Source organism: Aotus nancymaae, unplaced genomic scaffold, assembly GCF_030222135.1.
Source record: "Aotus nancymaae isolate 86718 unplaced genomic scaffold, 86718_ANA_hifiasm-v0.15.2.pri h1tg000018l, whole genome shotgun sequence".
Taxonomy (NCBI): domain Eukaryota; kingdom Metazoa; phylum Chordata; class Mammalia; order Primates; family Aotidae; genus Aotus; species Aotus nancymaae.
The window spans coordinates 25298050-25322488 of record NW_026988430.1 but is presented as its reverse complement, the minus strand read 5'-3'; the positions used below and the strand labels follow the sequence as shown (position 1 = coordinate 25322488).

Here is a 24439-nt window from a genome sequence, read left to right as displayed (position 1 = left end):
TTTTCTAGTTAAGAACACTTAATGCTCACAGTGAACAGGACAGTAATATATTCCTTGACATTGAAATTGTTAGGGGAGATAATGAAATATGTGAGCTACTGATAAAGGCATGACTTAAGACTTAGGTTAATTTATTGTTTAGTAGAATGTAGTGAAAATTCCTGTTAAGAATTTACTTATGCCTGTAATCTCAGCACTTAGGGAGGCCGAGGTGGTGGATCACTTGATGTCAGGAGTTCCAGACCAGCCTGGATAACAAGGCAAAACCCCATCTCTACTAAAAATAAAAAAATTACCCGGGTGTGGTGGTGGGTGCCTGTAGTCCCAGCTACTCTGAAGACTGAGGCAGGAGAATTGCTTGAACCTGAGGAGGCAGAGATTACAGTGAGCCCAGATTGAGCCACTGCACTGGAGCCTGGGCCACAGTGAGACTTCGTCTGGGGGGAAAAGAATTTAATCAGCTGGGCTCGATGGCTCATGGCTGTAATCCCAACATATATCCCACCTATTCGGGAGGCTGTGGTGGGAGGATCACTCCTAGGCCCACGAGGCAGACATTGCAGTGAGTCCCAGCTGGGACTACTGTGCCACCACGCCCAGCTAATTTTTGTATTTTTATTAGAGATGGGGTTTCACCATGTTGCCCAAGCAACATCAGTTCAAACTCCTGAGCTCAAGCGATCTGCCCACCTCAGCCTCCCAAAGTGTTGGGATTACAGGCGTGAGCCATCTCGCCTAGCCAAAAAAATTTAATGTGTGTGCGTATATGAGCTTTTTTAAATAAATTGGGTCAAGAATTCTAAGGAGGTTTTAAAATCTTAAACAAGTTTTAAAGGACTTAGAATGGCATAGTAAACATGCTAGACAGATTGTAATGGATTTGAGCTATAGCCCTTCTTTGAGGCTCAAGTAATCATTTCTGTATACTGGTTTTTCTGTTTGTATATATAAATTTACAGATAACTTCAGATTTATTCCAGGTCTTTTATGTGAAGGATTTTATGTGAAGGATTTCTTTCTTCATTTGCCCACTTCACATTTAGTTTACATTATGAATGGATTAAATGATTATAACATTCTTTACATTTTTGCTAGAAAGGCATTGTAAAAACATTGTGTAAGACTAGCCTCTGTTACAGATTATTTTTTAGTTATAACAAACAATAAAGGAGAAATTTCTGTATTCGGTAATATTTGTGAGTCCTAGCTCACTTCTTTTAACAAGATAATTCTGTGAAATTCTGGTACAATCTAAAGAACTATTAGGATCAAGACTATAAATAGTAATTAGCTGATTGGAAAGATAGCAAATGAGTTTAATTTCCATTAAACTGTACAAGTAGCACATTTTAGAGCTCAGATTGAACCAGACGTTTTTAATTATTTTAATGTTTATCTCGTTCTTTTTCCTTTTCTTTAATTGCATTGATTTGTTTGGTGCTTAGGTCTGTTCTCCCAGATTCATCTTTACTGTTGTTTACTAAATATATTATGTCATATTGACCTGATAATAATGAGCAGATGCCAGGATGTCTTGTCCTGAAATTGGTAATAAGTGTTATTAGTGATGGTGATAAGAAAGAAGATACTCATTTTTGAGTACAGAGGAATATTATTTAAATATATATATATATATTCCCCTTGATACAATGTCTCACTCTGTCATTGAGGCTAGAGTGCAGTGCTGAGATCATAGCTCACTGTAGCCTTGACCTCCTAGGCTCAAACGATCCTCCCACCTCAGCCTCCCAAGTAGTTGGGACTACAGGTGCATGCTACCACACCTGGCTAATTCTTGTATTTTTAGTAGAGGCAGGGTTTTACCATGTTGCCCAGCCTGGTCTCAAACTTCTGGGCTCAAGCAGTTCGCCTGCCTTGGCTTCCCAAAGTGTTGGGATTGCAGGCATGAGCCACCACATGTAGCCCAATTTCTTATTTATTTATTTATTTATTTATTTATTTATTTATTTATTTTTGAGATGGAGTTTTGCTCTGTTGCCGAGTCTGGAGTACAGTGGTGGGATCTTGGCTTACTGTAGCTTCTGCTTCCCAGGTCCAAGTGATTCTCCTGACTCAGCCCCCTGAATAGCTGGGATTAAAGGCACATGCCATCACACCTGGCTAAGTTTTGTATTTTTAGCAGAGACAGGATTTCTCCATGTTGGCCAGGCTGGTCTTGAACTCCTGACCTCAAGTGATCCGCTTGCCTTGGCCTCCCAAACTGCTGGGATTACAGGCATGAGCTACTGTGCCCAGTCCCAAATTTTAATATATTTAAAGAAGTCAGGTACATTGGACAAAGTCTTAGAGTTTCTCTAATCAGAAAAAGTGGTCTTATTATTTAATAAAAATATGACCAGGCTGTGCCATTTTTGTTTTATTCGTGGAGCCATTTGTCATCTGGATTAATTCTCCTGGAAATTGGGATAGAAGAGTTAAGGTTGAGGCTGATATCCACATTGTTTTAAGTTTCAACACCAGTTTGATTCTCATGTCTGAACAGATGTCTCAGTCTTTTGCCTTGTTTTTAACTATGAACTGACATTATTTGGGAATACTCTTAGCTAAATCTGGATTGTTGGAAGTAAGAAAGCCACATTAAAAAAAAAATCTGGTGAGGCACTGTGGCTCATGCCTGTAATCCCTCATTTTGGGAGGCTGAGGCGGGAGGATCACGAGGTCAGGAGATCAAGGCCATCCTGACTAACACAGTGAAACCCCATCTCTACTAAAAGTACAAAAAATTAGCTGGGTGTGGTGGCACACGCTTGTAGTTCCAGCTACTCAGGAGGCTGAGGCAGGAGAATCACTTGAACCCCGGAGGCGGAGGTTGCAGTGAGCCGAGATGGCGCCATTGCACTCCAGCCTGGGCAATAGAGGGAGACTCCGTCTCAAAAAAAAAAAAATTCAAAAATATAGTTCTATACAATGAATAAGATCTAGTATTTGATAGCACAAAAGGGTGGCTACAGTCAACAATAATTTAGTGTACATTTAAAAATAGAGAGAATATAAATGAATTGTTTATAACACAAAGAAAGGTTAAATGCTTGAGGTGATGGATACCCCATTTACGCTAATGTAATTATTATGCATTGTCTGTTATCAGAGTATCTCATGCTCGCCATAAATATATGCACCTACTACATATCCACATAACTAAAAATTTTTTTAAATTCTGTATGTAAGTCATGGTTTGCCTCTCTAGATGTTTGTTGTGAAAGAATATTGTCCTACTAATTGAAGTTTTTTTCTGAAAGAATTTCTTTTTTTTTTTTTTTTGAGACAGAGTTTCGCTCTTGTTACCCAGGCTGGAGTGCAATGGTGCGATCTCGGCTCACCGCAACCTCCGCCTCCTGGGTTCAGGCAATTCTCCTGCCTCAGCCTCCTGAGTAGCTGGGATTACAGGCACGCACCACCATGCCTAGTTAATTTTTTGTATTTTTAGTAGAAACGGGGTTTCACCATGTTGACCAGGTGAAAGAATTTCTTTTTATTGAAAGTTGCATGTATTTGAGTAGATTGGCAACATTATTTTTTCTTTTAACCTTACACTGCTTCAGAATACATGCTTTGAAGTGATTCCAGCTTGAGGCAAGAAGTTACCAGATATTCCTGAATGGAAAGTAATTGAAGATAGATTTTTAAAAGGTCCACCTTTAGCTTTTGAAAGCTTTGAGGAGTTACTGTGGATAAAATCACAAAGCCATAATAGGTTCATATTATTACTCAATTACACTTGGCCTTTAGATTTAGATTAGTGACTTGAGGAATTATAGCTCTGTCACACATGCTGGAGCGAAGTGGTGCGATCTCGGCTCACTGCAACCTCCACCTCCCGGGTTCAAGCAATTCTCCTGCCTCAGCTTCCCAAGTAGCTGAGATTACAGCCATCCACCACCACGCCCAGCTAATTTTTGTATTTTTAGTAGAGACGGGGTTTCACCATGTTGGCCAGGCTGGTCTCAAACTCCTGACCTCGTGATCTGTGAACCTTGGCCTCCCAAAGTGCTGGGATTACAGGCCTGAGCCACTGCACCCGGTCACATTCTTGATTTTCTCTGCATTCCTTGAATCATCAATGGTGGTGGTAAAGGAAGAAGATACATTTTTAGAAATTCTTTTTTTTTTTTTTTTTTTTTTTTATTAGAGACAGGGTTTTTCCATGTTAGTCAGGCTGGTCTTGAACTCCCAACCTCAGGTGATCTGCCCGCCTCGGCCTCCCAAAGTGCTGGGATTACAGGCGTGAGCCACCACACCCGACCACATTTTTAGAAATTTTTTAAAGTGTTTCTAAAATTAATTGTATGTTGTTAAAATTAATTGGATACCTTGTTGGATGTCTATAACCTGAATGATGGAATTCTTTTCTCTTGCTATATAGGTGCACATTAAAGATCCAAAGTCATGACTGACTCCAAGTATTTCACAACCAATAAAAAAGGTAAGTATGAGAATCTAATCAAATCTTTGAAATTTTTGAAAAGTTGTAGTGTGAGATTGTCTCAAGCAGAATGTTCTTGACCTCTTCTTTCAGACATACATGTAGTAGACAATCTCATTGGACATCTACTACTTCTGCAGATAAATGTATTCAAGCAAGTTATTAAAGAATAGATTTTAAAAGATAGGGCTGTGATGTACATTATTTTGACTTGAAGGTTCTGTTTAGTGAAAGAAAGTCTGCTGTTTGAAATCAGTATTGATCCATTGAAGATTATTTAAGTCTGAGGAGGACAAAAGAAGCAGCACATGTTTTCTCTTTTGTTAAATAACTTTTACTTGGAATTAAACATTTTATAACAAAGAAAACAATTAAAGCAATACAGATATGTATTTAAAAAATAAAAATGAAAGTTCTCCCTTCCTGTTCCTATTCCCAAGGGAACTCAGTGTATATCCTCAAGTCTTTCTATGCGTATAAGTGCATATATTAATACATATAATTTAAAAAATTTTTATCTTTAATGAAAAAGTACTCTTGCAAAACAATGCATACAAATGTGTTATTTTCTTTTTTTGTTTTTGTTTTTGTTTTTGTTTTGAGACCAAGTCTTGCTGTGTCACCCAGGCTGGAGTGCAATGGTGCTATCTCACTGCAACCTCCGCCTCCTGGGTTTAAACAATTCTCCTGCCTCAGCCTCTGGAGTAGCTGGGTTTACAGGTGCCCACTCCATGCTCGGCTAATTTTTCTGTTTTTTAATAGATACAGGGTTTCGCTATCTGATGTTTTGATAACAGACAATGCATAAAGATTGGTCAGGCTGGTCTCGAACTCTTGATCACTCTGGTGATCCATCCACCTTGGCCTTCCAAAGTGCTGGGATTACAGGCGTAAGCCACTGCACCGAAATGTATTATTTTCATATCCCTCCATATGCATCTACTCTGTTCTTCATCTAGATGTATATTTAAAACAGGCAACCTCTAGAGCCATCAGTGATTTTTTTAGGTCATAGACTGAATTACTTGAGGGGCTTTGAACTTACTAGCCTCCTCATCTTTGTTTTCAGTAATATACTGCTTGTTTATATGTATGAGTTTGGGCCTAGGAACAAAGGATCCTTCTTGAGAACATCCAACCTTTCATCTTTTATAAAATCGTTCCTAAATAGATCATTTGTAGAAGTGTGGAGGGTCTTCTCATCCAAAACAGACCATTTTAGCCCATCTCAGCTTATTGTGCCTGTAGCTTAGCTTGCTTTATTTGTTGCTTAGGATCAGAATTCTGTACTTTTGTATTCAGCAATCCTTATATTTACCAAAGTATTCTGGACATGTCATCAACTACCATTCTTCTTTTTCTCTTGTTTGCTGACAATTTGACTTTCTTCTCAAATGTACCTTTTCTCTTCTTCTCCAATGGCTGAAATATGACATCTCTGTCCCAGAATTTCCCTATCTTGTTTCTCTTGAAATGGTTACTGGCCTAATTGTCTCCAGGTTTAGTTGAGTTTGGTCTTAAAGAACACTCTGTAGAGTCCTTTTACTTTCATTTCTGTATTCCATTCATTTATTCAGCAAATATTTATTGTGTGTCTCCTGTGCACAAGTCATATTTTCTTAATACCTTAACATTGATGAAATTTCTGACGAAATATCCTAATTTCCTCTAAATCAGAGTAAGTGCAAAGGATGCCTGGTACCTAGATCTTGGTTTCTAAATATGATTTCCCACTAAAAGGAAAAAAATAAAAAATTAACCTGGTATGGTGGTGCATACCTATAGTCCCAGCTATTTGGGAGGCTGAGGTAGGAGGATCACTTGAGCCCAGGAGGTCAAGGCTGCAGTGAGCTGGGCTTATGCCACTGCACTGCAGCCTGGGCAACAGAGAGAGACCCTGTTTCAAAAGAAAAAAAAAATTGAAAAGAAAGCTCCCCAGATTATTTTAGTTTGTAGCCATGACTGAAAACCACTGCTAGCTGCTAACAGTGCTTGGTAGGTTTGACGGGGGGTGGGGAGAAAGAGGGGAAAAAAGATAGAAATTTAATGAAGTTGTAGAATATATGACTTTGCCTCTTTGAGTACCCCTGTTTGGTCCTACGCAACTTTTTCCTCATTTTTATTACCTATATCTCATAAAAGCCATTAGCCACTTGTCATTCATTCCCAGCTTTTTCTGATTTTCTTTTGGAAATAGGTTTATTTCTTCTATCTTCTGTTAACATTTTGTGTGCTTGATGAACATGTCTATAATGATACGAAGGGATATAATTAAAATTAAATAGTTAAAATTTTAAAACTCTCCTAACTCTTCCAACCCTCAAAAGGGTCCTTCCTGGTGACCTTTTTTTAAATTCAGGCTTTTGTAAAAGTTTGAGACTCCAGATTGAATCAGTGCTGATAAATATCATACATAAAAAATTGATAAAGACTGTGTTCCCTGTGCTTCCTGCAACACCCACCAGAACTGCCACTGAAATATATTCTTTAAATTTGTGCTGTTGGAATTGGAATAATTTCTGTTACATCCTGCTTTGATTCTATAACACCTGCTGCTATTCACAATTCGGACTTTCTGAAACCCAGCTGTTTGTCCTTTACTGTTCCCGGAAGTGAATGAGAGGAACTCTAAGAGCTGGATTTGGCAGCATGGGACGTGATAAAGAGTCCTATGAAGGTGAAGAATGACTCTTCAAAGGGCCCAGCTCTTCTGGATGTGCCACTTTGTAGCTGTTGATTAAATAGCAATTTTGGAACAACTTTTTTTTACCTTATTGTCCATGGATATTGAAACGAAAGTGTTCTACTTCTGTGTCTTATTACTTTCTTCCTTTCGCCGGGCACGGTGGCTCACGCCTGTAATCCCAGCTACTCAGGAGGCTGAGGCAGGAGAATTGCCTGAACCCAGGAGACGGAGGTTGTGGTGAGCTGAGATCACGTCATTGCACTCCAGCCTGGGTAACAAGAGCAAAACTCCGTCTCAAAAAAAAAAAAAAAAAAATTTCTTCCTTTCCACATAGTGATTTCAGGCAAATCATGTAGTGTCTGTCCCCACTGTTTCTATGCTGCTGAATGAGATCTGGTTGAAAGCAACAACAGGAGCAGTCTTGAAGGTAGAGGATAGTCTTTGAAGCAATATGGTAGATGAGCTGGAGGGTATAGATGGAAAGTTGAGGTGGCAGTAGTCAATCTCTTTTTCACGGGCTTAGTGATTTTTTTCCTTTCCTTTTAAACAATGTTAGGGTTGTTACTTTCTTTTTTATTTTGGTTCCAGCATCTTGAAGATAGGTGAGTCTGGAGACCAGGCCTTAAAACAGTGATTACAGTCCCTGGCATTTTACAATGCGGAGCCTAAGCAGTCATTCAAGATTGTACCTTTAGAAATGACTCCCTTGTGTACCATTCTTGGTTTCAAGATTATTCTTGTTAGATTGATTGAATAGGAAGGGCCTTAAAGGCCATTAATTTATTAAAGTACTGATTAAAATAGTGATTCTCAACATTGGCTGTGCATTATGGTCGCTTAGGGGAGCTCTTAAAGATTATGAGTTTTCCTTGACATGCTGATTTATTTGGTCCAGAGTGCAGCTGTACTTTGTATCTCAGGTAATATTAATGTGTGGCCAGGGTTGAGGACCTTTGAATTCAAGAGTCAGGAAACATAGTGCTAAGCTCAACTTCGTCACTCACTGTGTGAACTTTAAGCCTTTTTTTTTTTTTTTTTTTTTTTGAGACGGAGTTTCGCTCTTGTTACCCAGGCTGGAGTGCAATGGCGTGATCTCGGCTCACCGCAACCTCCGCCTCCTGGGTTCAGGCAATTCTGCCTCAGCCTCCTGAGTAGCTGGGACTACAGGCACGCGCCACTGTGCCCAGCTAATTTTTTGTATTTTTAGTAGAGACGGGGTTTCACCATGTTGACCAGGATGGTCTCGATCTCTTAACCTCGTGATCCACCCGCCTCGGCCTGCCAAAGTGCTGGGATTACAGGCGTGAGCCACTGCGCCCGGCCCAAGCCTCATTTCTTAATCTGTAAAGCTGAGCATGGATAAATGAGATAATATGTGTCTGCGCCCTACCTACATTTATGTTATTCTCTAGATTTTTAACATTCTGATGGAAGATCATCCTTCAGATACTGTTCTCTCTCCACTGTAGCTAGATACAATGAGATTTGCTTTTTTCCCACTCCTGCAGTTCTTAAGGATCTGGATTGCATCTTTCTCTCTGGCCATAATTTAAAAGGTTTTTAAAACTTACTGATGGTTTCTTTATCAGTGAGTCAAGTAATAATCTAGGGCTTTGAATTTTACATATTCTATAACTTTAAAATAATCTTATTTCAGTTGCTGCCCTGCTATCCTGGTATTAGTTATTACGTAGTGCAGTATTTTGCTCTAAATCTGTGCTCCTGGGACTTCACCAGTTTGTTCTCATCTCTTGCAGGAGAAATATTTGAACTAAAAGCTGAACTCAACAATGAAAAGAAAGAAAAGAGAAAGGAGGCTGTGAAGAAAGTGATTGCTGCTATGACTGTGGGGAAGGATGTTAGGTAAGGGTAATCACCCTTGCCATTGGTCACTTTAGAGATCCATACCCCATCTTATGGCCTTTCCTGCTTTTCCTTTAAAACTATTATAAAAAAGATCATCAGGAAGTGCAGTTGCTTCTGTATTGATGCTCTACTTAAGTGGTGTTTTTTTGATTTGGGGAGGGTGTGTGTGTGTGTGTGTTTTAGAACACAGTGAAACGAGTTTGATTTTGTTGTATTCAAATCTATCCTGACACCTCCTGAGAGCTGGCACAGTTACAAATCTTTTGGCTGAGGTTGTTTTAGAGATGATAAAAATAAGGCCGGACACGGTGGCTCACGCCTATAATCCCAGCACTTTGGGAGGCTGAGGCGGGTGAATCACTTGAGGTCAGGAGTTCGAGATCTGCCTGGCCAACATGGTGAAACCCCGTCTCAAAAAAAAAAGTAAAAAATTTTTTATAATTTAGTATTTTATTTATTTTATTAAGAAAAAAAAAGAAGACAAAAATATACTGAGAGGCATAAATTCACACGTTCTTTATTTGGCTCAAGCCACTGCCCTCAACTTTACAAGTCTACATTCAGTTGCTGAATTTAAGATGAAAATCAATATTAACAAAGTCCTTTTAGTCTCATTTTTTCTGTAATTAAGACCATTTGGAAATAAGTAATGATTATATGCAGGCCCCTGAGGATAATCTAAGACCCTTTCAGGGGGTCCATGAGGTCAAAGCTGTTTTCATAATAATACTTAGATGTTACTTGCCTTTTTCACTATTTTGATGTTTACACTGATGGTGCAAAGCAGTAGTGGGTAAAACTGCTGGTACCACAGCATGAATCAAGGCAGTGGTGCCAACCATAATGGTAGTCATTGTATCCCTCACCACCATGTGCTAAAAGAGAGCAGTTTCCCTTAGTCCTCCATGAGCAGTAAAAATTTGTTTTATTAAAACTTGAAACTTTTTAATATTCTGTCTAATGAAATAGGAATTACCCATAAAGCTCTTCTGCTGCATAGCAGTGTGATGGTCTACATGAGAAAAAGCCCTTGTGCAGTTGTTTGAATTGCAAACACCATTTTTGTGTGAAAGAATGATTGACAAACTGTATTTAATCAGACTTTGGTGTTTGGGAGATATTTTATCAAAAATGGACAAAGTGAACCTGTCACTTTAAGTGAAAAACATTGACAGCAGATACAGTTCAGGTTTTAAAGTAGAAATTAGAATTTTGGAAAACTATCTCCCATCAAAGGCTTGACAGCTTCCTAATGCTTAAAGACTTTTCTGAGGAGATTAGGGTGAAGTTAATTATTGTAATTGTTTGCTGTTTTATAATGAAATGTGTCAGCATAGCTCAGTGAATCATTTTTCCAAATGACCAGAGCATATGTATATCACAAAATTATGCATGGATAAAAGATCTATTCAAAATACCATGTAGGCCAGGCGTAGTGGCTTATGCTTGTGATCTCAGTACTTTGGGAGGCCGAGGCAGGCAGATCACCTGAGGTCAGGTGTCGGAGACCAGACTGGCCGACATGATGAAACTCTGTGTCTACTAAAAAAGATACACACACAAAAAAAATAGCCGGGCACGGTGGCACGTGCCTGTAATCTTGGCTACTCTGGAGGCTGAGGCAGTAGAATCGCTTGAACCCAGGAGGCAGAGGTTGTAGTGAGCTGGGATTGTACCACTGCACTCCAACCTGTGCTACAGATTAAGACTCTGTCTCAAAAAAAAAAAAAAAAACCAAAATGCAATGTAAATGTGTGGATTTTAATACAACCAAGTACAAAAAGTTTACTGATAAGGTTTCAGATTCTACATTGCAACTAACTTTTAAGAAACTGCATTTTTTAGACTCAGAAAGAGGAAAAACACCATTTGTCTAGATTGATTGATTTGAGACAGGTCTCACTGTCACCCAGGCTGGAGTACAGTGGCGCGATCTTGGCTCACTGCAACCTCTGCCTCCTAAGCTCAAACGATTCTCCTGCTTCAGCCTGCCAAGTAGCTGGGATTACAGGTGTGTGCCCCTACCACTTGGCTAATTTTTTTGTATTTTTAGTAGGGACAGGGTTTCACCATGTTAGGCAGGCTGGTCTTGAACTTCTGACTTCAAATGATCCACTTGCCTTGGCCTTCCAAAAGTGCTGGGATTATAGATGTGAGCTACTGTGCCCAGCCTGTCTAGTTTTGTGTAGCATCAAGAATGCCTAGTTATAACAAAAAAAGAAAAGAAAGAAAATAAGGAATATCTAGTTATATGAAAAACTATTAAAATATTATTTCCTTTTCCAAGTTATATACATGTATGAAGCTGGATTTTCTATTTACATTTCAAAACAACATTTTACAAAAGGTTGAATGCAGGAACATGTGATGGTCCAGCTGTTTTTGTTTAAACTAGATATTAAAGAGAGTTGCAAAAAAAAAAAAAGCAATGTTATCATCTCTAAAAACAGTAAATTTTACTTTTAAAATGTTATGAAATGAGTTTCTTCTTTTTTAAATGGATTAATTTTTAAAAAATTTCTCAGTTTTAATTCCTGACCTGATAAAATATCAGTAGGTATATAACCTTCATGAACAAAAGCTCTCTGGGATCTCAGTAATTTTTAAGAGTATAAAGGATTCCTGAGACCAAAAATGTGAGGGCTGCTTCCCTAACCAGACAGGAAGTGCAGATAGAAATGGTGGCATGGGAAATGACTCTATCTTCCCGTGTTCCAGGTGCTGCTGTTCTGAAAGGAATTTCTGTTATTTTTGTTTTGTTTGTTTAGCACATAAAACACACTTGATTTTTAAATTGCTGTTCTATGACTATCTAAGGGGTTGGCAAACATTTTTATAAAGGACAAAATAGTAAGTACATCAGGCTGGCATAGTAAGTACTCTTTGCTTAGCAGGCAAAGGGGCAAAATTGAGTTTCTTAGGTAGCTACTTACATAATAAGAGAGAAGACCAATTTCCATAAATTTTTTATTGATGAAACTCAAAATATAATAATAGTTAAGTATAATGTTTTGTACCACAGGTCTACTATTAAGAAGAATAGGATTCTTTTGGGGGATTATAACATTTTGCTTAATTAGGATTCATAGCATTTTTCATCATCAGATTTGTTTTATTTATTTATTGTTTGAGATGGAGTCTCTCTCTGTTGCCCAGGTAGGAGTGCAGTGGCACAATCTCCGCTCACTGCAGCCTCTGCCTCCTGGGTTCAAGGGATTCTCATGCCTCAGCCTCTTGAGTAACTGGTACTATATAGCCTGCCATCACGCCTGCTGACTGTCTGCCTTGGTCTCCCAAAGTGTTAGGATTACAGGCATGAGCCACCATGCCTGGCCAAGATTCTTATAGATGAACATTTAGTTCATCTATAAAAACCACTTTTAGCTCATGGATTGTACAAAGTTCAGCATTGGGCTGGATTTAGCACACAGGCAGTAGTTGCCTATCTGTGATCTATCTAGTCACTGAAGGGCTGTTTTTGCCAAATAATAAATCTGGATTGAAAGCATCAGTACAAACAAATTGGTAAAAATTGTCATACCCCTTTACAGGGGCTGTTGTGGTTTTGCCAAACTTATTTCTGTCTGTATCCTACAGAAAAAACTCTCGATTTTTTTTTTTCTGTATGCTTGCTATTGCTGATAATTTATTACGTACCTAGCATTATACCACTTATCACTGTTCAAACAAAAGGCTAGTGGATGTCTGTTTGCCTTCATGACGTTTAACTGTCTAATTGATGAGACTCAAAACTTGAAAAATTAGGGAAAAATAAAATATAGTTACATAATTAGGCACTAAAGTGTATATTTTAAAAGCAATATGACTTCTACCAAAGAGAGATCCAGGTTAACAGGAATAGTTGAAGAACCTTTCTTGGAGATGACATATGAGCTGTGCCTAGAAAAATAGTGCAAAGAAATAGAATGGAGATTAACTATTTGTGGGTTGTCATATTTCAGCCTTCCCTGCAAGTAACCTCAAGTACAGTACTGTCCAGTAGAAATACAGTGTGAACCACATGTAATTTTAAATTTTCTAGTAGCCATTTTGAAAAAGTGAAAAGAAACAGATGAATTAATTTTAGTAACATATTTTATTTGACCTAATATATCTAAAATATCCTGTCAGCATGTAATCAACATAAAAATGATTAATGAGGTATTTTACATTGTATTTTTCATACTAAGTCTTCAAAACCAGTGTGTGTTTTACATTTGCATCACATCTCAGTTCACACTCGCCACATTGTGTCTAGTAGCCATAGGTGACTAGTGGCTACCATATTGGAAAGTTCAGGTTTCTAGTTTATAGGTTGGCCCTTAACACTTTTTACTTCTTGCTTGATCTTTGGCTATTAAGTCTTCTTGACCTTGTGTTAGATTGTTAGAATTAAACTATTTAGGATCTTAAATTTATTATTGGTTAATGTTTCACATTTATTTACTGGTTATGGTTGTTTTCTGCATGAGCTAGTTTAGGAAATAGAAAACACATTTTTGGAGAGTTTCTTAGTATTTACTAAATATCTACATGTGCATGAAACAACAGTAGGTACCATGCATATAAGTTAAACAAATAGTTTGCCTTTTAGGACAAAAGTTACTGGTTCACTGGAGATATGGTGGAGTCCTTGACTTCAGTCCAGCTTCCTTTTTGTGAATAATTTCTTCTTCTGTACCCTTTAGTGTACACAGGACGTATACTATATGACCAGCTATTTCATTCCCTTTTTTTCCCTTACTTTTCTTGGGGAAATATACCAACATTTCTTTTTTCTTTCTTCTATGCTAGTAGCAAGATGTTTGACAGTATTAAAAATTTATAAGGTACTTTGATAAAGCATTGTGGGAAAGATTAATTGCTAACTTCCCATAAAGTTATAGTTATTCTGTGTTTTTAAAATACAGCTTACACTTTAGAATCTGACACGCTCAACCCTTCCAAGTTAATGGTTGGTGCTCCTTTAAATTTATTTCCTGTGGCTTATAGGAAGATGGTAAATCATGAAATTACTATAACTAAGAAAGGTATAAACTCCTTTTATATTTGATTACTCTCAAATTTTCATTTGTCTGAATAATATAATCTTAAAAAAATAATTTCACTAGAAGGGAATCAGGACATTCTGGAGAATGACTGATTCTAGGTCTGGGATTAGAAGTGTACAAAATGAGCCTGGATGGAACATCTTGTCATAAAGGAAAATATGGAAAATACCAGATCATATCACAAGGATTCAGGAGCTAAGTTCCCACTAGTCAAGAATGGAAGAATATGAATATTAAAAAGTGTAACTGTAGGCCGGGCATGGTGGCTCACACCTGTAATCCCAGCACTTTGGGAGGCCAAGGTGGGCGGATCACCTAAGGCCAGGAGTTTGAGACCATCCTGGCCAACATGGTGAAACCCCATCCTTACTAATAATACAAAAATTAGCCATATGTGATGGTGTGGCTGTAATCCCAGCTACTTCAGAGGCTGAGGCAGGAGAATTTCTTGAACCCAGGAGGTGGAGGTTGCAGTGAGCCGAGATCGCGTTACTGCACTCCAGCCTGGGTGACAGAGTGAGACTCTGTCTTCAAAAAAAAAACAAAAACAAAAAAGTGTAACTGTAGTGCTTTGAAACTGTAGATTGATATGAAGAATTATTGTTCCTTTTGCCCTGTTGCACTCCTGAAAGCAAGATGATTGACCAGCAGCTCTACTGGAGCCACCCGTGAAAAGTCAGCCAGGGTTCTTGCTCTTGTCGTGTCTGCTGAAACTGGACACAGTCTTATCTGGAAATTCAACCTCAATATATGCCACCAGTATTTCCATCAGTATGCGAAGGATATAGGTTTCATTAAGTTGGGCTACGTGATCTTCCATGAATGGATTATCTAAGATACCCACCCAATGAGAGAAACTATGTTACCTTTTTGTACATAAAATAATTTTTTTTTTTTAATTATTATTTCTTTTCTTTTTTTTTGAGATGGGACCTTGCTCTGTTCCTCAGGCTGGAGTGCAGTGGGATTATCACGGCTCATTGCAGCCTCGGCATCCTAGGCTCAAGTGATGCTCCCACCTGAGCTTCCTGAGTAGCTGGGACCACAGGTGCACATCACTGTGTCTTGGCTGATTTTTAAAATTATTTATAGAGATGAGGTCTCACTATGTTGCCCAGGCTGGTCTCAAACTTCTAGGCTCAAGCAGTTCTCCCACCATGGCCTCCTAAAGTGCTTGGATTACAGATGTGAGCCACTGGGCCTGGCCTTTTTTTTTTTTTTTTTTTTTTTAATGTGATAAAGGTGGTAATTTTTTTTTTTTTTTTTTTTAAAGGGTACTACTTGGCTGGGCATGGTGGCTCACATCAGTAATCCCAGCACTTTGGGAGGCCAAGGCAGGCAGATCACCTGAGGTCAGGTGTTCAGGACTAGCCTGGCTAACATGGCAAAACCCCGTCTCTACTAAAAATACAAAAATTAGCCAAGTGTGGTGGTCCACGCCTGTAATTTCAGCTACTTGGGAGTCTGAGGCATGAGAATTGCTTGAATCCAGGAGGCGGAGGTTGCAGTGAGCCAAGATTGTGGCACTGCACTCCAGCCTGGGCAACAGAGTAAGACTGTCTCAAAAAAAGAAAAAGGATTCTTAAGATATACATTGAAATATTATAGATGAAGCTGGGCACAGTGGCTTATGTCTGTAATCCCAGCACTGGGATTAAAATTTTTCATAATAAAAAGCTTTCTCAAAAACTAGAGACCTTGTTGGGAACAACATTACATTTTTTTTTTTTTTTTGGACAGGGACAAGATTTGACTCTGTCATCAAGGTTGGAGTATAGTGATGTGGCCAAGGCTCACTAGAGTCTCGGCCTCCTGGGCTCTAGCGATCCAGCTGTTTCAACCTCCTGAGTAGCTAAAACTACAGGTGTGCACCACCACGCCCAGCTTTTTAAAAAACATTTTTGTAGAGATGGGATCTTGCCATGTTGTTCAGGCTAGTCTTGAACTCCTAGTCTCAAGCGATCCTTACACCTCAGCCTCCCAAAGTGCTGGGATTACAGACAAGAGCCACCATTCCTGGCCTACAATTCTTTTAGTGATTCATTTCTGTGACAGTTACCACTGTGAGGACATTTGCATCAAGTCACTCTGTTAGTTAAGGCTATTCATGTTCTGACCAACAGCTTGGCACCAACACCTGCTTACTTACTTTTTTATCCTCTCTTCTCAGCTCTCTCTTTCCAGATGTAGTGAACTGTATGCAGACTGACAATCTGGAACTAAAGAAGCTTGTGTATCTCTACTTGATGAACTATGCCAAGAGTCAGCCAGACATGGCCATCATGGCTGTAAACAGCTTTGTGAAGGTAACTTTTCCCAAGGCCTCAAGAACAGAGTCTGCATTAAATAAATTACCTCTGTTCTGAAGGAAGGACTGTAGGGAAGTGTTGACAGTGACTAGGAATGTTCATGTTGTAAGCATTCTAACCAGGGTGTGTCATCCAGGGAAATTCAAACCATGTGATGAGCTTTCTGTTAGTGGGGCTTGGTGCATCCTTGCCAGATGTGTAGAAGAAAACCTGGTGAAACCTCACTGTTTTAGCTGCCGAGGCTGACGAAGGTTGGACATACCATTGTAGTATCAGCAGCTGGGGGGAGTTACCTATTTTATGTTTGTAGAAATTATGCTTATGAGTCAGCAGTAGTGGAGATTGCAGGAGTTGCTACTTTTGTTTTCATTTAATAGATCTTACATCATTTGATTGATTAATTAATTTTTTTTTCAAGACAGGGTCTTTCTCTGTTGCCCAGACTGGAGTGCAGTGATGCAATCTCAGCTCACTGCAACCTCCTTCCAAGTTCAAGCAGTTCTCCCGCCTCAGTCTCCCAAGTAGCTGGGATTACAAGCACTAGCCACCAGGCCCAGATAATTTTGTATTTTTAGTAGAGATGGGGTTTCACCATGTTGTCAGGCTGTTATTTTTATTTTTATTTTTTTTTTGAGATGGAGTCTTGCTGTGTTGCCCAGGCTGGAGTGCAATGGCATGGTCATGGCTTACTGCGACCTCTGCTTTTCAGTTTCAAGTGATTCTCCTGTGTCAGCCTCCCAAGTAGCTGGGATTACAGGTGGCCTTCACTACACCCAGCTAATTTTTGTATTTTTAGTAGACACAGAGTTTCACCACTTTGGTCAGGCTGGTCTCGAACTCCTAACCTCCACCCACCTTGACCTCCCAAAGTGCTGGAGCCACTGCTCCCAGCTTGATTAATTTTTTTATGGAAAATTTTAAACGTATTCAAGAAGAAGTACTAGTATAATGAATTTCTAAATATTATCTTGTAGTTTCAACAGCTACTGACACACAGCTGCTCTTGTTTATAATACTCATACATGGCCGGGCGCAGTGGCTCACACCTATAATCCCAGCACTTTGGGAGGCCGAGGAGGGCGGATCACGAGGTCAAGAGATCGAGACCATCCTGGTCAACATGGTGAAACCCCGTCTCTACTAAAATTACAAAAATTAGCTGGGCGTGGTGGCGCAGCCTATAGTCCCAGCTACTCGGGAGGCTGAGGCAGGAGAATTGCTTGAACCCAGAAGGCAGAGGTTGCGGTGAGCCGAGATCGCGCCATTGCACTCCAGCCTGGGCAACAAGAGCGAAACTCCGTCTCAAAAAAAAAAAAAAAAAAATACTCATACATATTTTCTGACCTCCAACCCCCTCTCCTGCTGGATAATATTAAAGCAAATCCTAAACATCATATATTAAATAGGTTCGTCCTTACATTTTTCAAGATAAGTTCTTTTATTTAAACATAACCACAGTATCATCATATCTTTCAAAATGGACAAAAAATTTTTCTTACTATTATTGAATATTCAGTCAAATGTTTCCTGTCTTAGACGTAAAGAAAATAATAGTGGGATTGTTCCTATTAATTTTTTTTTACTAGTTTTTTTTTTCTCTATTTGGAACTTAGCGTACATTAAAAAAACTTCAGACATTAAAAAAATTCAGACAGCATTTCTAAAATTAGCTTCTATTTAAAATGTTTTGCACAATAAGCAGTATGCTTTCGTCCTTCTCATGGACTTTTTGTTCTTTTCCCGTGTTTAGCTATGTTACAGAGTCAGAACACAGCATTTTGTTCTCCATGACTGGTGGTTCATAGATGGAATATATCATTGGGAAGAATTTAGTTTACATTTTTTGGAAGTTAGAGTTGTGCATAGATTTATATGGGCTTAAAGACATTTTTTACTGTAGGGCATTTTAAAAGAGTATTTTTTCTATTCTATTTGTACTATATTTGGAAGCACTTGCTAGTAAAAGAGAACATATGTTAGTCAGGAGCTCAGAGGGCCCTCTCTTCTGCTTAACTCCAGGTGCTTATTTCAAGCCCAGACCAGCTCCTGTGCTCTCCTTTGTTTTGTTGGTTGTAGGCCCCAGAAATCTAGCTCTCTTTTCTCTCTACTTGATGCTTAGGAACTCAGTGTGGAGTAGGGCACGGTCTTTCCAATTCCTCTTTTTTTTTTTTTTTCTTTTCCTATGCCAGAATATAAGCTCAAAAGCTTTTTATGTTTTTAGGGCAGATCCACTAATGGCTGTAGGTTGGTACCAACTCCCTAAGCCTCTGCCTGGCACTGGAATGAATCCTACTGAGCCTTTTCTCATTTTGTATATAAAACAGTTAAATGACTTCCTCACCTAAACTCTTAAATAGGGCAGCTAAAATTTGTACTTAGGAAAGGAATAGCATGGGAGATTAGAGCTCACATAGAATGTAACTGGAAGCTTAAATTGATGAAGTATTCTTTTGCAGCTTATGCCAACTGTTTACTTTTAGCCACCATGTATACTTAAATTTGTTGGTGATTGTTTTCTGTAGGACTGTGAAGATCCTAATCCTTTGATTCGAGCCTTGGCAGTCAGAACCATGGGGTGCATTCGGGTAGACAAAATTACAGAGTATCTCTGTGAGCCCCTCCGCAAGTGCTTGAAAGATGAGGATCCATATGTTCGGAAAACAGCAGCAGTCTGTGTGGCAAAACTCCATGATATCAACGCCCAAATGGTGGAAGATCAGGGATTTCTGGATTCTCTACGGGATCTCATAGCAGATTCAAATCCAATGGTAATAAGCTTCTGCTTTTATAAAGAGAGCAGTATTTAAAATAAGTCCCTTGTTAAAGCATGTTTAATATGAACCTTGTCTTTGGAATATTGGGTTATAGGGTAGCTATGGGAAACATGACTGTGTGTCTCACAGATTGTTTATCTCATATCCTCGGTGTTTTTGAGGGGAGAACCAAGTACTAAAATGCAGGGATATTAAAGCAAATCTTTGTAGTGTACCTATGCTTATATTTGCCCATAAACCAGTACATTCATCATTTTCTTCAGGAGGTTTTGTCTTAAATTTACATATATTTAAGATTATTTTCTTCAGATGGATATTTGTGGTACTTTCTGGTGGTGTGGGACTAGAAACTGAATCAAAATGATCTTTATTTCCTAATTATTATGATGCATTTCTCTATAGGGGAATTTCTAGAACAAGATTATTTTTAGCCAACTTGATTATGTTCTAAATGTTTAGCAGCCAGAATGTAGCTAACACCTTAAAGTTTTGGGATCTTTTATTTTCCTTATTGACAGTTTAAACTTTGCTTACATAATGAAGGAGGTCAAATGTTTGACACCACTAGTAACTGCAACTCATTTGGATTGGGTGCTATTGAATATATTTGATTGATCACTAAATATTGTTGCCAAGAAGATGGAAGAATATAGCCACTTTCTTTAAAGTGCTCCCTTTTTGGTATAATGCAGTGTTACTTAAAGGTGAATAACACTAAAAGTTAATCAGTGGATAACCTTTGAATGTATTTATTTTTTTGAGATGGAGTTTCGCTCCGCCACCCAGGCTGGAGTGCAGTGGCGCCATCTCGGCTCACTCTAACCTCTGCTCCCAGGTTCAAGCAATTCTTCTGCCTCAGCCTCCCCAGTAGCTGGGACTACAGGTGCACGCCACCACACCCAGCTAATTTTTGTATTTTTAGTAGAGACGAGGTTTCACCATACTGACCAGGCTGCACTTGAACTCCTAACCTCGTGATCCGCCTGCCTCAGCCTCCCAAAGTGCTGAGATTATAGATGTGAGCCACCTTGCCTGTTAATATTTTCTTTTTAAAATTATTTATCTACTTATTCATTTATCTTTTATAGATACGTTCTTGCTCTGTGGCCAAGCTGGAGTGCAGTGGTACAATCGTAGCTCACTGTAACTTTGAACTCATGGGTTCAAGCACTCTTTGCACCTCAGCCTCCTGAGTAGCTAGGACTGCAGGCACATGCCACCACATATGGCTAATTTTTTATATTTTTTGTGGAGATGGGGTCTTGCTATGTTGCCCAGGTTGGTAGTGAATTCCTGGTATTAAGCAGTCTTCCCACCTTGGCCTTCCACAGTGAATTACTGTGCTTGGCCTGAATATTTTCTTAGCGAACTTCTTTAAATGGAGAGTTGGAATTTGTCTGAAAATAGATACTGTCTCTCACTTGTAAATTACTTGTTTACATCTCCACTCTGACATCTTGTTTGGGTCATTGTATTTTACAGGTGGTCTTGGCTTCTGTTTATTATCCTTCAAGATTAATATTAAGGCCGTAGGTTGAAGCAAGTCATAATTTTTTAGGGTTTTTATGGTGCTAACTACCATTAGGAATCTTTCAACCTAGACATAGGTGTGGTGGTCAGTGTGGGTGTGGAAGTGCAGATGCTTTAATCATGACTTCTGACAGAGTATCACCACCAGTACTAGAAGATTCAACCCTGCTTTTTATTTCCCCTAAGTAACACCATATGGTACCTTTCTTTTTTTTTCTGAGACAGAGTGTCACTCTGTCACTCATTCCAGAGTGCAGTGGCATAATCTCGGCTCACTGCAACCTCTGTCTCCTGGGTTCAAGCAATTTTCCTCCTGCTTCAGCCTCCCGAGTAGCTGGGATTATAGGCACCCACCTCCATGCCTGGCTAATTTTTGTATTTTTAGTAGAGATGGGGTTTCACCATGTCTGAGGTTTTACCTGAGATCACCAGGCTAATCTCAAAACTTCTGACCTCAGGTGATCCACCTTCCTCTGCCTCCCAAAGTGCTGGGATTACAGGTGTGAGCCACAACATCTAGCCACCTTTTTTTAAAATTACATTAAAAAGTTGGCTAGATGTCGTGACTCACGCCTATAATCCCAGCACTTTGGGAGGCTGAGGCAGAAGGATCACTTGAAGCCAAGAGTTTGAGACCAGCCTGGGCAACAAAACGAGACCCTGCCTCTAAAAAAACTTATTTAAAAAGATTCGTTGGGTTGGGCATGGTGGCTCACACCTGTAATCCCAGCACTTTGGGAGTCCAAGGCGAGTGGATCACGAGGTCAGGAGTTTAAGACCAGCCTGGCCAACATAGTGAAACCCCATCTCTACTAAAAATACAAAAAATCAGCCAGGCGCAGGGGCAGACGCCTGTAATTCCAGCTACTCAGGAGGCTGAGGCAGGAGAATAGCTTGAATCTGGGAGGCGGAGGTTGCAGTGAGCCAAGATCGTGCCATTGCACTCCAGCCAGAGCAACAGTATGAGACTCTGTCTCAAAAAAGAAAATTTGCTGGACGTGGTGCTGCATCCTTGTAATTCCACCTACTCAGAAGGCTGAGGTGGGAGAATCCCTTGAGCCTAGGAGTTTAAGGCTATAGTGAGCTGTGATTGTGCCACTGCATTCTAGCCTGAGTGACAGAGAGACCCTGTCTCAAAATAATAAAAAAATATTTTCTAAAGCAGTAGTATCTGTTTTACAGAATGTGTAGCTGGCACCAACTTATGTTTTTGGCATTGCTTTTGATTCACTGTTATTCTGAGCAACTATCTATATAATTTTCTACCTGAGGACAGATGAGGAGATGAAAAGTGTTTGTGCTGCAGCTTTCAACCAGGTGGGCAGAATATCACGTACCCTATGGAAACTTACTCAATATTCAGTGGTGCTAAGAATACGGAATGGCTCAAAGGGAGAATGAGTTCTGACTTAAAAGCAACTCCAGTTTGAGGCAGCATCTCTATGCTAATGTAAATTATTTGATGCAGAACCTGTAAAGTTACATGGTCAGGGATAAGGCCTAAGGGAGGGTTTAGCAGTAAAGGCATTTGTGTGTGTGTGTGTGTGTGTGTGTGTGCATGTGCGCGTGCTCTCGCACACTCAAGTAGCACACTTAGAGATCTTTATCCAGATAAACTGAGAGGAATAGAAAGTTTCTGGAACAAGCTTAGTTTGTCCGATTTATTCAAAGTTTACATTGCAGAGAAGCGAGCTAGTTTTCGTCTAGTCCATAAGATCAAGTGGCATATATATGCTATTTATGTATTTATCTTTTTTTATTGTGGGAATCTTCAGACATTCAAAATTAGGACAAATAAATGGATACAATACATAAAATGAATTTATTTATCATCACTAGATTCAGTAGTCATCAAAATATGCCAATCTTGTTTTACTTATTTTCTTTCCTCGTTCCTTAGCTATATAAAATTAAAACAAGCAACACATGAATGGGTCTCTTTGAATTTAGAATATCATAATTTTTTTTTTTTTTTTAAGAGACGGTTTCACCATGTTGGCCAGGCTGGTCTCGAACTCCTGACCTCAGGTGATCTGCCTGCCTCGGCCTCCCAGAGTGCTGAGATTACAGGCATGAGCCACCGTGCCCGGCCTTAGAATATCATAATATTATAGTAAACTATATAATGTTCTTAGTTCTTAACCTGTTTTTACTACAACAAATCAAAACTGATTTGGGGAGATTTTCATAAATATCTTTGAGGAGATTTTTAGGGAAAATTTAAAGCTACTTGATAGATTTTGAGAAACGGTTTTGGGAATGCCTCATGTTTTGTTGTCTCTTTATTTATAGATTTTCCTGGAGCAGGGTGTCAGCCTTAGATAGCAAATTACTGCACCAACTGCTCTCTAAATAGAAAATCTTTGCTTTTTTATCTGAACTCAGTCGCAGAACTTTTCTCTGATATTGTTTGACTTAGTCTAGAGAAGTGCCTGGAGTGTAAAATTTAACAAAACACTCAGCTGGGCGTGGTGGCTCACGCCTGTAATCCCAGCACTTTGGGAGTCTAAGGCAGGCAGATCACAAGGTCAGGATTTCAAGACCAGCCTGACCAACATGGTGAAACTCCATCTCTACTAAAAATACAAAAATTAGCCGGGCGTGGCGGCATGCGCTTGTAATCCCAGCTACTTGGTAGGCTGAGGCAGGAGAATCACTTGAACCCAGGAGGTGGAAGTTGCAGTGAGCTGAGATTGCACCACTGCACTGTAGCCTGGACGACAGAGTGAGACTCCGTCTCAGAAGAAGATGTTCCTTCTCAGGTGCCAACTCTGTACCTGCACAAGCCTGAGAACAGAGTGCCTCCTTAAACTTTGTGCCTGGAGTGCCTCACTTGCCTTACTCTTATCGTGGCCTTGTTACACGTACCCATATTAACGTCATTTTTTGAGCTCTTCATTCTTGTTTTAGTGAAGAACTGGAAAACTTCAACCTAAGAGGTAGCCAACACACATAGGCACATACCTATTTTTGATTTTGAATTTATACTTTTTATCTCAACTGTATGCCCTACTTATTACCTTAGAGTATTACAACTGTCATTAGAACACTTACATTTAAGTGCCTTCTATGCCATGCACAATGGTAGATACTTTTACTTGTAATGTTTCACTTAGTTCTCACATCTACCCTGTAAAGGAGAGGTTATTTCAAGATACAGGTCAAGAAATGTGCACAGAGAGACTGAAGAACTCTTCCCTAAAGTCATGCAGCTAGAAGTAATGTAGCTAGGATTCCAGCAAGGTTCTGGGTCCCAAACTCCATTGCTGGTTACTACCTTCATGGATGAATGTATAGAGTTTAGGCTGGGTGTGATGGCTCATGCCTGTAATCCCAGCACTTTGGGAGGCTAAGGTGGGTGGATCACCTGAGGTCAGGAATTTGCATCCAGCCTGACAAACATAGTGAAACCCCATCTCCACTAAAACAAATTAGATGGGCATGGTGATTTATGCCTGTAATCCCAGCTATTTGGAAGGCTGAGGCAGTAGCATCACTTGAACCCAGGAGGCAGAGGTTGCAGTGAGCTGAGATCTCATGCTTTTGCACTCCAGCCTGGGTGACAAGAGCAAAACTCCATCTCAAAAAAAATAAATAAATAAAAAGAATTTAAATATGTATGTGTGTGCACATGTGCACACACAATCATTCTTAGAACCGTTTCATTTTCTGAAAATGTTTACAATTTTGATTACAGATTGAATTATCTGAACACTGCTGTATTATAGAAATCTCAAAAAAGAAAGAAACAAACAAAGATTTAAGAAAGGAAAAGAAAT

General features: G+C 39.3%; 1 protein-coding gene and 1 pseudogene across 4 annotated transcripts in view; both read left to right on the top strand.

Annotated features, from left to right (window-relative positions):
* AP2B1 (adaptor related protein complex 2 subunit beta 1) overlaps positions 1 to 24439 on the top strand; it is a 132261-nt gene that overhangs the window by 3728 nt on the left and 104094 nt on the right. For all 4 annotated transcript variants that reach the window (XM_064378465.1, XM_064378463.1, XM_064378464.1 and 1 more), the window contains exons 2-5: positions 4385 to 4444; positions 8888 to 8993; positions 16218 to 16353; positions 18879 to 19124. In XM_064378465.1, the coding sequence (XP_064234535.1) occupies positions 4408 to 4444; positions 8888 to 8993; positions 16218 to 16353; positions 18879 to 19124 (525 nt within the window). In that variant the 5' untranslated portion in view covers positions 4385 to 4407. The remainder of the gene's footprint in view (positions 1 to 4384; positions 4445 to 8887; positions 8994 to 16217; positions 16354 to 18878; positions 19125 to 24439) is intronic.
* On the top strand, positions 14586 to 14931 carry LOC110569076 (small ribosomal subunit protein uS14-like; annotated as a pseudogene).